This window comes from Dromaius novaehollandiae, chromosome 3 (assembly GCF_036370855.1).
Source record: "Dromaius novaehollandiae isolate bDroNov1 chromosome 3, bDroNov1.hap1, whole genome shotgun sequence".
NCBI lineage: Eukaryota > Metazoa > Chordata > Aves > Casuariiformes > Dromaiidae > Dromaius > Dromaius novaehollandiae.
The window spans coordinates 117,894,315-117,909,498 of NC_088100.1; the positions used below are offsets into that span (position 1 = coordinate 117,894,315).

At 44.9% G+C, this 15,184-nt stretch overlaps 1 protein-coding gene across 4 annotated transcripts in view; it reads right to left on the minus strand.

The window, feature by feature from the left end:
* The window catches only part of LOC112980108 (calpain-13), a 50,879-nt gene that overhangs the window by 18,445 nt on the left and 17,250 nt on the right, over positions 1–15,184 (minus strand). For 3 of the 4 annotated variants that reach the window (XM_026094746.2, XM_026094744.2, XM_064509922.1), the window contains exons 5-12: positions 13,662–13,795; positions 11,621–11,795; positions 10,696–10,764; positions 8,676–8,761; positions 7,171–7,245; positions 6,168–6,334; positions 4,515–4,663; positions 1,240–1,400 (exon numbers count right to left, since the gene is read on the minus strand). In XM_026094746.2, coding sequence (XP_025950531.1) covers positions 1,240–1,400; positions 4,515–4,663; positions 6,168–6,334; positions 7,171–7,245; positions 8,676–8,761; positions 10,696–10,764; positions 11,621–11,795; positions 13,662–13,795 — 1,016 coding nt within the window. The remainder of the gene's footprint in view (positions 1–1,239; positions 1,401–4,514; positions 4,664–6,167; positions 6,335–7,170; positions 7,246–8,675; positions 8,762–10,695; positions 10,765–11,620; positions 11,796–13,661; positions 13,796–15,184) is intronic. The other variant, XM_026094745.2, reaches the window with a different exon arrangement.

The following is a 15,184-nucleotide window of genomic DNA, read 5'->3' on the forward strand; positions in this document are numbered from 1 at the left end:
CCTCCAGACAGTGAACACGGTGCCACATATGGTAGCCCACAGAGTGCCTGCTCAGCACACAGTGCTCATCCTCCTTTCTCCTTAGTACAAGCCATGGTGCCATAACTACGATTAGTAGTTGTGCCTAGCTGCTCAGGGGACTCCTGTGGTCTCCTAAGATAGTCTGAAGGGCAAGACCCAGACTTTCAGTGCTGTCTGAGTGCTAGGCATCCCCTGAGACCTGTAGGAAGGGGACGGACTCTCTTTAGGGCTGCCCTGGAGCTCACTCATGAACTTGTGTAAGGGTTGAAGGTTCCCCTGGAAAAGGCTACCACCCAGGGCTGAGCTGTCTTGTGCATGAATCATCATGCTGAAGTCGGTCTAGCCCAAAGTACAGTCTTCTCATGTTTGTTTTCCATAACTAAGCAGTTGCCACAGTTGATTCTGGGATATTTCTGCCAGAGGCCAATGCCCAGAAAACAATCTCATTATTAAGATATAGGTCTATGAGGTAAGCTCTCTTATCACCTCCACTATAAAACTTACTGAAGGAAAGCCACGGTGCAACTGATGCTTGAAGCTATTTGGTAACACTGAGTGCTGTGGTTTCCTCCTTTAGATAAAGCACAACCAGATGTTTATGCAAAAATCTGGTAATAGCTGTCTTTACATTAACTAATATACCACTTTTCCATCAAATTTATCCTTTAAAGTACCTCTCATACCCATGGGGAGTCCTACCAGCCGGTCTGTGTAATGAATCTGTCCACAGGGACTGGGTCACAGGATCACAGCCTGTCACTGGTCTTTGCTTCGCTACCACCCTGAGGAGAGTGGGGATCTGATCCTTATGGTGTCCAGCTGGCACAACACTTATGGCTCTACTTAATGGCTGTTAGGAAAAACAAGCTCTCAGTCCTCCTTTCATTAAAGAGAGATTTCACCACAAGCTGGCAGGACATATCTCACAACTACTGCTCACTTGTGTGCCCCAGGAAGTGTGGCCGTTTGTATTGAAGATGAGACCCCTGATGACTGCAGATGAGCTATTAATCTGTTCTGCAGTGGTCACCCCTATATATCTGATTGTATACATCTGATTCCCCTCAACGCAGCACTTAACACTCAGCTTTGTCTTCCCAATGCACTTCTAGAGAACGTTAAAAGCAAATTGCCACATTAGTTATCTTGACATTAAATTGTTAAATCCTGGCACACTGTAAGTCTGGGGCCTATGAGGAGTACTTATCATCATCTTACCCATTGTAGTCTTGATGCTTCAGGAAAATTCGTAAGAGAAATTCAAACTCTTGGTCTTCTGATGTAGCAGGAAGGACAGCATAGGTTCCTGGGCTCAGGATAAAGTAGTTGGTCACATCTCGGGCCAGGGCAAAATCTTGTTTCAGGACTTTGGAGTTCTCCTGAAAGAAAAATATAGCTGACAATCCACCCCTCCATGTCAGGAACCAAAGTAAATCAGTAAGTATGCTCACAACAGTCTTACATTCCCACAGATCTCTGAATCTACACTGGATCTAAGATGCCTGATCCTCCAGGGTGGCAGGCAAAGCCTGCTGAGGATACAGCCTCTATCCCAGGATGCATCAAAAGTGCACTAGAAGTGGAAGAAGTGAAAGAAATGGAAGGCAAAATGTGGATGAGTGTATTTGAAGTCAACTTCAATTAACATTCAGCAGGCTGGAGTTCATCGAGGAACCAAGGGCGAATACAAAAGCTTCCTTGAGATATAGCATGACCCAGAGTGGTCAGAGACCTCACAAAGCATCTCACCCAGATGACAAAGCTTCAAGAATCTCAGCCCAAACCTTCCAGAAAGGGTTGTAAGAAAATAGCATATCCTGATCTTTCTTCTATTATTCCAGTATTTTTGCTGAGATGAAACAAATACAATGTAACAGCTATTACTATGATGACATGTAAAGATAGCATAATAAAAAACCCATACTAAACATATTCCCCAAAATATATCAGCGTGTATAAATTCCATTTAGAATGGTTATACAGCGTGGCAGAGTTATTTATGAGCCATGCCTTTGGGAGAAAATAACATAAAACTGCTATTCTGGGAGAAAAAAAGATGACTACTGCTACAGAGGGGTTGGGAGGTGTGCAGACTGCCAAGTATTATGGGTCAGATCTTCAGCTGATAGAAACGGGTGGTGTCGCAAAGAAATAAATGGCACAAAATCCTTTTTTACTTTTGGGTTTCATTCCACATTCCTCCTGGTAAAAAGCAGAAGCAGATTAATATCTCAGTGAAGTCAAAACTGGTGAGAGATAAGAATCAGGCTCTATACATTGCTCAGCTCTATCACACATCATTAAACTTCCCTCACAGCCATGTATTAGTGCTTCATGTCTATATTTAATCAAAGGCTTCCTAGAGCTATCAGATACGTCCATTCAGTTTTGCATCCTTGACTGCGCTGTATTCCCCTCCCATCCTGCCAAGGGATAATATCCATTTTGCTTCACAGAAAAGATTTGATGCTTCTCAGAAAGTATTGAATGATGAATAATGCTGCTGATGAAAAACAGCAAGTGAAAGCTGTTGAGAGAGGAAGAGTCGGGCCACAGGAATCTTAGCACTTGCACTCTTCTTGCGTGAAGAAAACTCTGTGTAAACTTCTATGCAAAGATACCACCTCTGGTTGCCCTCAGGCACTGATGCGAGAAGTTGGGAAATAAACCAAGGGAATATACCACCACACACGTACCCTGGACTAGGCTTTACTGCTGTCAGGGGCAGGATGCTGGACTGGCTAATAGGAGCTGGTATAACAGCTCTCATGTTGTAAAGCTTAGACTTAGTCTATGTGAGAATATTTTCTGTATAACCTGCTGTGTGGATTTGCACCAATATCATTACATTACTAAAACCTATGGTGTGGTTACTTTTGTGATAGAGCAGCACAACAGTCCACTTCTCTTCATTAACTAGGCCCCCCACAATTATCCTGGTGCCCCTGTTAATGGTCTGTTCTGGCCTTGCCATTCAGCTCTCACATGTCCTGCAATATGCTACATTTCTGAGGGGAATCAGAAGCCTGACTTGAGCCTGAGCTGAGCACCCCATGGAGGCCATGTCATGCAGAGCTCACATGCTCACTGAATTTCAACCATCCTGGGGAATATACCGAGAAAGAGAAAAATTAAATGAACACACCTGAGGATCAATTTGAGGGGAAGAAAGATGAAGAATAAATACAAAGCAAGATACATTGTAAATACAGTGCAAAATTGTCCTCTCTTCTACCTCCCTGATTAGACAACTGTCTCTTTCTGAAGGAACCAAGAACTCTGCCATCAACTCCCAGAGTGGTCATTTCTGTCAAAATGGGTGACTAACTAAGGTGGACATACATCATGGTAGAGCATGGAGGGATCTCAGTATCTAGTGACTCTTGGGGGACTGCTGGTGAGGATCCTGAAAGTAGTGATTTCCCCATTTACCAGGAGCAGGAGCCGTTCCCATCAGGCAAAGCCAGCCCCATGGCATCCTGCAGGACTAATACCTGCTCCAGGCAAAAGATCTCCTTGCATAGAGACGGGGACCTCCACTCACTGGAGGGGTGCACCTTTTATTACACCTTTTACTCCTCATGAGAGATCACTGACACGGTTTTGTATGAGCTACAAAGCCACAGCTGTTAGTGTTATGGCATCAATTATTCAAGTCTGGGATTAGGACAAACCTCTCCCATGATCAGGAGAATGTGAAGTCAGGATCATACCAGCCTGTGCTTCCTTTTTATTCTTCAGGTTTAGTCCTCCCTGACCCCCTCAGCTGACAACAAAAACACTTCAGAAAAGGCTAACATCCATCTGCACTGGCAATTGCCCTTTCAGTAAGCCTGGCAATGCTCTGACAATAACTGTCCTTGCAACGGCACATCCCTGGATGGTCACCAAGTTAAAACCCCAGACAAGTTGTGGTGGAGGTCCCAGGTAAGGTGTGGTTTGGCTCTGCGGTGGTCTGGTGTTGTGAATGGAGCTGTTGAGCTCCCAAGGTACCCAACCATGCTGAGCTTTGCACAGCATATGTTTGACAGAAAAAGGCAGGACAAGTAAGACAGGCCCATTCTGGGGGAGCAAGAGGCAGTTCTTGCCCCTGCTTGGCCTGCAGCACTGCTCGAGCACTGTGGTTTGTGCTGGGCTATCATGCCATGCGCTGCACCAGCAAAGCATCTCACCAGGACTGCGGGGCACAAAGGAGGTTGACCTGGCATCTGCTGCAACCTGGTGATCCTCTGAGTTTCCTGGGGCTACTCTGGGGTGTTACAGAGGTGAAAATTCAACCCTCCCTCTGTTGAGATATGAAGAAATGACACTAAGACTGCCTAACCTTGCCCTTCCTTTGGCATCCTAATGCAGAAAGCATCCAGAAATTCTCTCAAAATACTGACTGCTCTCCTTTTTATAGCCCAAGAGGCAATTCAGTCCTTCATTTCCGTTTATAGGTAAAAGAAGCCACACAGAAAACAGCAGTGTTCATGATGCCTGATTCTGCTTACCCTGAAGATCAAAAAGCCAATCTTCAATTTCTGTGCATCCAGCGTATTATCAGCATGTTTTTGTATGAGTGAAATGACCACATTATAGGTTTTTGGGTCATAATCTGTCACTTTGAAGAAATACTGAGGGTTCCTCGAAAGTGCACCTGCTAAGAAAGTGTTATTATATTAGTAGTGGTCACATAATAGTGCTTAGATGTCCCCCTTGGTAGTCTGTTGTGTTAGATTTTGCTTATATACGCCCAGAGGAAGAGGCAGTTCCTTTTCCAAGATGCTTTTGATACAACAGAGCACTGCAGTTTCTACATTATCAGCAGGGAGTTGAGGCATCTGGAGTTAAACTAACTGGCCATTAATCATTCTAGAAAACTCTGGCAAAGTAATAAATGTCATGGAGATTTCCCAAACCCCCACCATGTGTTTCACCTACATGGTACACCTTTGAGACAGGAGAGCAGTGATTTTTCAACCCCCAGGCAGACCCAGCAGCTGATCAGAAAAGGACTGTGGCTTGAAAATCACAGCACATAAAAGACAAAGATAAAATGGGCCAAGCTACCCTCCTTTTCCTTATGTTAGTTTTTGTCATGGAAAAGACAGAGTGTTGAGGGCCAGAAAGAAACGGCTTCTCCTTGGTTAATAGGTCACGGATAAGTAACAGCAAAATGCTCAAACTGGGGGCAAAGGACTGATGTGGTAACATCTGCTTAAACCAATCTAGACTTTAAGCCAGTAGCTATGATGATTGGCTTTGAAAGCTGCATTTTAGCCCAAGACTGGTTTTGGACATGAACTCAACTAAAGGGTTGGTCGGAAAGCACATTTCTGAGGGTAACGACTCCCTCCCCATGCTCTCAGTTCAGCACCTCCACCTTCTCACCCAGCCTGGGCTCTGATGGGTCCCAGTGTCTTCAGTGCACAGCATCACATACACTGTTTTATTATCATCCACTGAGATGGTGATCAGGGTTATAAGAAGACTGAAACCTATAAGCATAAACCTGTCTGCTGCTGAGTCAGGGATCAATGCTGCAGTTGAAAGCAGTTCCTTCATTGACCAAATGCCATCATCTTCGACTAAAATCACAAAGCCCCCAAAGTGATGCAGCAGCAATAAAAGTAAAATTAAATAAAATAATAACTATAATAACTATAATAACAATAATAATACTAATCAGAGCTTGTAATGCCAAAATAGTCCTGGCACAGGCAGCAAAGCCGACAGCCTTATCTGCTCAAAGGATTTTCTACGTTCCAAAACAGAGGCTTGGAGCAGAATTCTTTCATTTCATATCCATTTAATTTCAGAATATTACTTGCTCTGTGAAACCAGCCACATATGTTGCCAGATCAGACTTTATAATGAGGTCGCCAGTAGCACCTTCTGCAATTGACCGAAAAAAGACAGACAAGCACATTTTGATTTAAAGAGTTTAGGGTTTCTAAATCACAGCTCTTCTGTTTTAACTCAGCAGTCAGTGCTGCTGCTTTGTTTCTGCCTCTTTAGCTGATAGGTGCTGTAATGGGAAAAAGCAGGCTTTAATAACTGGCAATCAATATTTCTGCAAAGTGGGAATTGAAGTGAGTGTTACAGTGTAAGCACTGGAGGAAAGGAGGAGAGAGGACAGGGTGACTGCAGTGTGCATTTATTACCAGGGGAATAGTTGTTCCTGCCCGTGGTGACCACCGGACTCCACTGGTAGATGTGCCTGTCCACAGACCATGTTGTGCGGTTCTGACCTCCAAAGTCCAAAAACGTTGGGGTGCTGTTGCATATATACAGCAAGGAGAAGTGCTCCTGGAAGTTTTCACAGGACATCCTGCAAAGAAGAAGAAGGTCTCACCTTTCAGTCTGAGATGCCAGCCATTTATTCGTGTTCACCCGCAATGTCCTCCAAAGGGGTTACAGAGTAGACCCTGCAGGTTGTACCTGAGCTGGCTGACGCCCTGCAGGAGAGCTGAGCTTTTGGCACATTCAAGCCATCCTAAAGCCCCAGTGGAGTTACTGGGCATGTTCAATAGTGCCAGGTGGAGCCCTGCTGTCTCCTGCGCATCTCTGCCACAGGGCCTCTGTGTCCTGCCCCACACTCAAGCTTGGTTCAAGCCTTCAGCATCGATCTTGAACGAGCCTGCTGTTCCCCTGCTGCCCTCAGAGCCTCACCAGGCAAGTGTACACTTTCTGATGACTAATAGCTTTTATAAAGGAGGGCTCACCCATGGCTGAATTGGATTCACAACCAGAGGTTGTGAAAAGCCGCAAGCATCTTCAGATCAGTCAAGCGTGTAAGGTCAGCCACCTATCCCCTCCAAATAGCAATCAATCTGAGATTCAGGCTTGTCACTTCACTGGGAAGGACAACATGACACAATAACTAGGCATCAGGGAGCTGAATTTTCAATTCTTTCACTTTTTTTACCAGCCTGTTGCATAATCTTGGCCGACTCCACTTCTCTTGGTCTGTTTCCTTTCCTGCCTTCTGTCAGACTTTGAGACCATGGGGCCTCGAAAACCTCCAATTTTCTGTTTGCACAGGGCTAACACAGTGGTGTCCTGGAACCATCACTAAGAGCAAAGAAAACCAACGCCTAGCAGACCCCCTTCCATAACAAATGCCAACAGAAAGCCTGGTAAATGAAAGCATCGACAGGAAAATACCAGAATTCTCCATCGTCCTTGTCTCTGCAGAGGGCTTCTCTGTATTTAGGCTCAACATGATCCCACTCAGGAGAACTGCAAACAGGAACAGATCAACAAGCAGTTTGGAGAGGCACAAGTTTCCATCTCCCTGGCCTACCCATTCACCTACCCAACTTGCCAAGTTGTGAGGGGTCAGGAGACATGGGCAAACTGCATGTTGGGAACAGGACTGTGCTCACTCCCTTTTTAGGCAAGGCCAGAAAACAGGGTGCTGGTCCTTTGCTATAATTTCCCTGAATCACCCACCCACAGATGGGGAGTCTTGCCTCTGCCATCCGCATCCTGGACACCCACCCCCAGACCTGAGAGGTTAACGAGGTACTGAGGCTTAGCACTCCTAAGTACTGATATTATATCGCCATGCAGACAGCACATTAGCCAGTCATTTGTGTTATTTCCAGACAGCAGGTTTATAATTAAGTGATAATTGTACTTTCTGCAGAGTGCAAGATAAATAAACAGAGCATGAATCAATAATTTATTGATTTATGCAGTTTACCTGTGAATGCGCTCTACTGACATTTCAATTACAGTTAGGATTATAGTTCACCCTTCCAAAAAATGGGAGGATACTGTCTGAGCAGATAGCTATTATCCCAGCCTGCATCACCCACTGGCCCATCCAGTTGTTGCATGCTAGCCTGACTTTTTTCTCAGCAGAGGAGTTATAAATGATCTTAGTACCAGGCGAAGGTGAGATTTTTGCTATTAAATCACATAAGGGTGACACCTGTACATCTCTCTAATCAGCAAAACTCTTGATGCAGTTCCACTGGGAAACCAACATCGATTTTGCAAAAAAACCTGTTGCACTCTTTCCTCTGTATCATTATCTTCTGGGAAGAGAAGTCGGCTTGCAGAGGCAAGAGAGCAAAGCAGTCCTTGCCTCTCCAAAGGTGGATGCAGAATCCAGGAGAGCAGATCAATTCAACCAGCGGCACTTTGTTTTTGCAATAACTGAGGGTCCTTTCTGTCTCTCTGTGTCCAATACCGCATAAAAATACTGCCCTACTCTCGGGGACTCTGCTAACTATCAACCTCCCCAGATTCAGACTCACGAGAGGGGAAGGAGGGCAGGAAGGTGGATGCACAATTGCAGCAGGACAACGCTCTAGTAGCAGCCGGCCAGGGCTGGGGGCATGTCCAGAGCTTACTTCAGGTAATAACAGTTCTCTCATCCATGACTTATCTGGAATTATCCACTGGGAAAACTGTACGCTTAGACAAAAAGAGATACCTGAACTAGGCTTAGTGAGGAGCACACATAAAATCCATGCTGCATGAATATTCCCAGGTCTGAACTGGATTTCTGTGGGCAGCGGCTTTGCAGATGGAAGTAAGGCTTATAAATGAATTGATTTAGAAATATCTGCTTCATTATCATGGGTCCTGGGCAGAGCTCCTTTATAATAAGCCTATAAAAGACTAACTTTCCTTATGAGATTAAAGCTGTAAAGCCATACTCATCACTCCAGGCGCCCTTCCATTCCCCGTGGCCCCAGGGATTCCAGATCCTGACGATATGCTCCCAGCCGTTCTTGTAGCGTATCTGTAAAGAGGAGAGAACAAAGAAAAAACACAGTCACAGCTTTCCATGATTGCAATATTCAGTGAAGGGATAGGTAATAAAATGCATCTTCTATACTTCAGAGTACTGGTTTAACTTCTGTCTCGTTTGGCTGCAACTAAAAATCAATGTCTTTTGCTGCATTGTAAAGGAATGATGTGTGGGAGAAAACTGCACCCGTTTTTATTTCCAGAGGACAATGAACAGCAGGCTGACACGGGAGGAAGCTGCAACATGCCTGCCATGCCACATGGCTTCAACAGACCTGGGAAAATCCAGTTGCTAATTCTGCACAGCTGATGCTGTGAGCTAGCAGAGTCAGAAACTTTGGAGAACTAGGCCCCCAAATTGCGGAGTGTATAAATGCTGATAGCTGTCATGGAGAACCATTGGTAAATGCAATCTGTGTTTCTGTGATGTTCCCAAGAGCGTATCACCTCAGCCTCTGACTTCTGGTTTCAGTTTCTTTACATAGTTTTTTCTGCTAAAGAAGTGGGACTTGTGGTTTGCAGCAGCTGGAGTTTCTGGGTGCTTTTCCCTTCTTGTGTTGCTGGTTTAAGCCAGGAGCAGCTCACTTTAGCCAGCAGAGCTGAGTGGTGGAAGTGGCAAGGAGGAGCAGGCCCTTTGCCACGTTTTTGGCTCTCCTCAAGCACACAGGCAGTGCTGGAGACAAATGCTGTGGCAGACTCTTCCCAGACAAAAAGGCATCTGGCCAGCCTCAACTCATTTCCACACAGGACATCCCCAGGATGCCCTGGCATTCTTGTGAGGTGGGGGAGAGCCTATGCCTCCTTTCTGCACACGCCATGAGCAAAAGAAAGCTAAAATACCCTGCTCCTCTCTCCGGCAAGATTTGAGATCCTTGCCATCCCCGCCTTGGGGAGGGCCATCTGGGACCCTCTCTGGAGCCTGGCAACCCCAGCCCTACCATTTCTTGGCCTCTTGGCTACAAGCAAGTGCGCTCAGAGAAGAAACACACTGGCTATGACACCAAGCATCAGAGGGCCTGAGGCTCATAACCAAAACAACCAAACTTCATGAATCAAAGCCAGGCTCATACCAGAAGCCACTAAATAGAGGTGGAGAAGGGAGAAAACAATTTAGGGAAAACAGTGTCCCCTTTCTGAAGTACTTTAAGTTCCTGGATTAAAAGGCCTTGTATCTGCCTTGACAGCTTGTCCATCATTTCATTTCCTTCTTTGCTTTGCTCACTGTAACACTCCCCACGTGCACTACAGCTTGTTGGGGCAAGCTGCGTGCTCACTTTTGGTTGTAAGAAATTCTTTGTTTCTTTTATCTTCTCTGTGATAAATCGGTCCTTTTTTCAGACAGGCAATGTTAATATTTGGCCAGGAGAAATTTTTGCTTGACTAGAACAGCTTTAAAAGATGGATAAATGCTGTTCTTGAACTAGCAGGTTCTTAACTTTTCACACAGCAATTTTTGGCAGCTTGTGATTGATTTGAACAAATGTAGATTTGCAACCTGTGACAAATCCCAGCATTTCAGCCAACACTTCTATTCTCTTCTATATGGAAACTAGAAGAGTGAAATTTCTAAGTGTCGGTGTGGCATGAAAATCCCCAGAAATGCTGTATGGGCTCTCTGTTTGGCTCTAGTTCATTGAAGGGTTCTGAAAAAAACTGATTTTTGAATTTAAATTACATTGTCCCATTAGGAAAAATTATAATTCAGGATTCTGACATCGTTACTCTTCCCACTGGGTCAAAATCCCTCCATCTCCTGCAAGCCACGTTGGGATGCACTGGAATCCAGACCAAATGCTTGCAACAGTCCCTCTTAGGTATAAAGTTAATTAAAATAACCCTTACAGAAACAGCAGTGTGACTGCCCTCCACATCGCAGCTGTGGTTGCAGTAAGAGACTACCGGGCAGGAACAAGACCCCGATCTTACCTTCGTAGCTCCTGTGATAGTGTAGGCATGACCCTGCACGATCCCATTCCTCAGCTCTATGTTCCTCAGCTGCAGAAGAGAGAAAGCAGAGCCCTTAGCTCTCTGCCACACTGCAAAGGTTTGACCATCAACTCCCAGAACTGGCATTTGACATGACAGAAAGAGAGACTTGTTTTTGTCTACATCAGTATCTCAGCTATACTGGCTCCTGAGAGATATGCTAGTTGTTCCCACTGTAGCCATAAAAAAGTACAGTAAATTTAACAAAACTACATGTCTTGACATATTTGCAAATTCTTTAACAGTCCACAGCTGGTGCAACTGCAGGATGACTTGGACTGGGTTGCTGCCCCAGAGTTTCCCTGCTGCCTAGAGCCCAGCGTCAGCCCCCTGAACTGAGGGGCTAGTCCTTGTCTTGCTTGCAATAGCAGAGCATTGTGCCCCGACGAAGCAGGCACTACAGGAGCAATGCCACATGCTTTGTGGTTTTCCCTTACATCCTGTGTAAACCCTTGGCAAGCTTTTAGTGACATACTTGCTAAACATCACAAAGCCTTTTGCAACTTCCCAGCACTATACCAGTAGTCGGTAAATCACGATCATAGCATCCCCTTGCAGAAGAGAGGTGCATTTTGGCCTTTCTAGAAATTTATTGCAAAGTCATGAGGTCAAAATTAGTCCTGCTTCAGGAGGATATCGCTCTATTGCAATGGAATTAGCCAGGAAAGCATCCACACGACTCTCCCTGACTGGCTAGTTCTATACCTGCCTTATCTCCTTTATGTTCTTTACTGCATAGCCTTATCTGCTTTCTACTTCTCCAGGCATCCATAAGCTGTAAATATTATACAGAGTGAGTATGCATGACCTGTTCCTTTCAAAAGAGCAACCCTTATGTAAATATGCTCCTGGCCTTCTGACTTACCTGTCCTGAGGTGCTACACCCCATCAGACACTGTGATCTGTCAGCTGCTTTCAGTATCTCCTCCAGATCAGGGGGCGGGTTCTTTAATGAAAACTGTAGTTGGACTCCACCTGTGAAGTCTACTAAAGCATCAGAAATGTAGCCTCCATGCAAGTTCTGGTAGGAGCCCCGTAATCTGAATAAAAGAGAAGTTAATGGGTCCTTACATCGCGTTTTAATAAACAATGCCCAGTGACAGCGTCCCTGACGGATACCGACAGTGAGGTCGTGAGCATGGGGGAAGCCAAGGCTGTGTAGACACTGGGGCCAGGAAATGAGGGGAAACATGACTGAAATACATGCCCAGGCACAATACATGCCCTGTGGAATGAATCAGGCAAAGAGGTACTTTTATCCACATTGGAGACAGCTGTCTAGAGTCATTTATGGACAATACAAAATAATTTGGTGCATCTCATGCCTACACAGACATTTAAGAGAGATGAGCTGGATCTCACCCTGAAATATCCAGTTTCTCTCTTCTGAACAGAAAAGGACCCAAGGGTGACTAGCTCAAATGGAAGTTTTCAGGGCTGGTGAGCTAAATTGTTAGTTCTTATATTATACTTTGTCATGACTCTTTATAAAGATGGCCAGTATATTATACTTTGTCATGACTCTTTATAAAGATGGCCAGTATTCCTTTTGCAAATGGGAAATAGAAAGAAATGAGAGGTAAAGGTATTTGCCTATGCTCTCAAAACAAGACAGAAGCAAATTTAGAGCTTTGCTCCCAATTTACTCTGCTAGAGTGCAATAATATGACAATAACTTAATATTATCAACGCAGTCCTTGTGTTTTTATCATGTGCTTTTTATTGAGATAGCAAATAAGCTAGAACATGCTGTACTTAGAGCAGGCAGAGCATGCTGTTAAACCCCACCGTACACACTGTATTTAATGAACATAATCAAATTAAGCCTGTGGCTAATTGTATTTTGAAAGGTTGTCCTTGTCCTATGCTGATGAAAGGAATTTGTCATGGACACTGGGGAAAAACTTCTCAAATGGGAATCTCATAAACAGCATTTCTTGCAACTTTAATTGAATTGAGGTTTGGTTTGCTTTGTAATTAAAATCTTATGCGGCAAATTGATACTGACTCCTGAGTCAACTTTCCTGAGGTATCTCAGGGCAATACACATTCTATTCCCGAGTCACTTGAACCTTGATTTAATGTTTGCTTATTCCTGACTAAATGTGCCAAACTAACTAGCTCTTCTGTCCAGCCCCTCCTTAGTGCATTGCATGGGTTATGACTGCTTGATGTAGGGTATGTCTTCCAAGTCCCAGCCCCCTTGTACCTCCCCCTAGCAGAGGAATTTCACTTCAGCTCATTTAATAATGGACAGTGCTATGGTTGCTAACAGATCACATGCTGATCCCTTCACTCCTCGGAGGATTTTTTTATTAATCATTATTTCTTTATTAATCATCGTTAACCCTGCAGTACTCTGGGGACCTCAGCTAAGAGTTGGCGCTGTGTGCGCTAAATGAGAGCTGATCAGAGACTCACAGCAGTGCATGTGTTGTGTTTGGGCATGTTCTTCAGTCATGATTCCTTTCATTGTCTGGTTCCGACAGCTACACAGTCCCTGATTAGTGACTGTAAACAGAGGTAATCCCTGCTCATCATTAAAGTCTGTAGCTTTAAACAAACAAAACCTTGGGAGAGAAAACAGAGGTAAAGAAATTTGCTTGCAGTAAGGAAGAGAGGCCCAGCCCTTCTGTGTTACCAGGTATTACCCTGGTCATTTTAATTTTCAGACATTAGCAGCCCAGAGTGGGACTGAACACATTTAGATCTTCAGTCCAAGACCTACATCTCCAGCTTACGCTGGCCCTGTGTTGTGTGCAGCCACAGGTCCTTACACAAGCACAGCACAACATATGCAGCTGTGGGCCTGAACTCCTCCCTGCGTGCTTTGTGTAAAGCAGGCAGTGAAAAAAAGCATATGGAGCAGTCATTGTTGGGTGGAAGAACAGACTGGGTATATTTACTTGGCGTATGCCTTTTCCAGCAAGGATGGCCAGAATTCGTTTGACGTACGAGGATGTACAGACAGGTATCTCCCATTCAGCAAAGGCAGTCGGTCATCTATCACTACATCCACCCAGTCTCCAAAATGCCAGAACTGCAAAAGAGAGAGAAAGAGAGGGAGGGAGAAAAGAATGAGCCTCTTATAAGGGCAAATATTCATGCCAAGCAACAGCCTCCTGAAATAGCCCAGGAATGAATCTAAAACATAGATACATGCAAGTTCTTTTCTGAGCTGTTTCAGCCTAATGTCCTACACTGTTAAACAAGCTACCAAGCGGCTGGATTTTTCAGTGGTACAGGAAGTCATTTGGAAATATAAGCAGTTCTGCAATCAATGGGAGGAAAGATATGACACGGGAAACTAATGCTAATATTATTGGGCAATAGCAAGCCTTCAGGATGATAAAAAAGAATCATGCAGACAATTCAGTAAGCCTCATTCCTCAGCTGCACTTGAATTTTTCTCTGTAGCACATCTTTTGGCCAGAAAGCCTCTGCCATGATCCAGTCTTTAAATTTTCCTTTCTCTGTGTTTCAGTTAAGACTCTGACATGTGCTGTCATGGACAGGGACAGTGTAGTGACTAAAGACTGTTTTGAGGTGTTATCCATCTCCTTTATAGACAAGGAGGATGCAGGTAGTCTCTCCAACATGTGGACAGAACAGGTGTTTCTCCAGCTGATCTGGCTGATGCAACCTTTCAAGGGAGAGGACAGGGAAGGAAATCTGTGGGGATGAACTAAAGGAGCCATTTCCAGAGTCATTAGCAGATTAATGTAGCTTAGCATGATTTGCAATCATAAGAGGCCAAGTTTTTATTTGCAGTAATGCTAAGGACTCCAGTGGAATTATGCCAGCAATAGATTTAGTCTAGCCTGATTTTATTTCCACAGCTTTAGTCAATGAAAAGCCCCAAAATAAGCTGTTCTGTTAGAAAAGCACAAGACCTGATCTGCCAGGAACAGCAAAGCAGCTTCCAGTTTGCTCAAGGGAAAGCGGGTTTGATCATTCTAGTGTTCCTGCCTCACCCTGACCTCTTGCTTTCTGCTTTGGTGACGAGAGGAGGTGGCAGAGCTGGGCTCCAAACCCAGCTGCAGGATGGGCCTGAGTTCTGCCCAACTTCGGGAGGGTGGGGTTGGAGGAAAAGCCTGTTGCCATGTTGCCTCTATTGGAAGAAGAGACATGCAAGGACTCGAAAGGTCTGAGCTTCTACCTTTCCAAAAGGAGCTGTGCTTTTGGTCACCCGAGGTGCTCCCTAGTCACCAGTCAACACCTGGCAGGAGGTCTGTATGGAGAAAAGGTGTGACGTCCAGCCACACCTTCCTGTAGTGCCTCAAGTGCAAACACGATGGGCCAACACCTGCAGAGAACAATAGGGAGCTGGCTGTGGGGATTAGTGTGGTCTGAATCCCCTGAGTAGCATTTTTCTAAAAGCCAAATTCCTTGGCAGTCTTCAGCAGGGAGTCCAAGTTTGGAGGTCTTC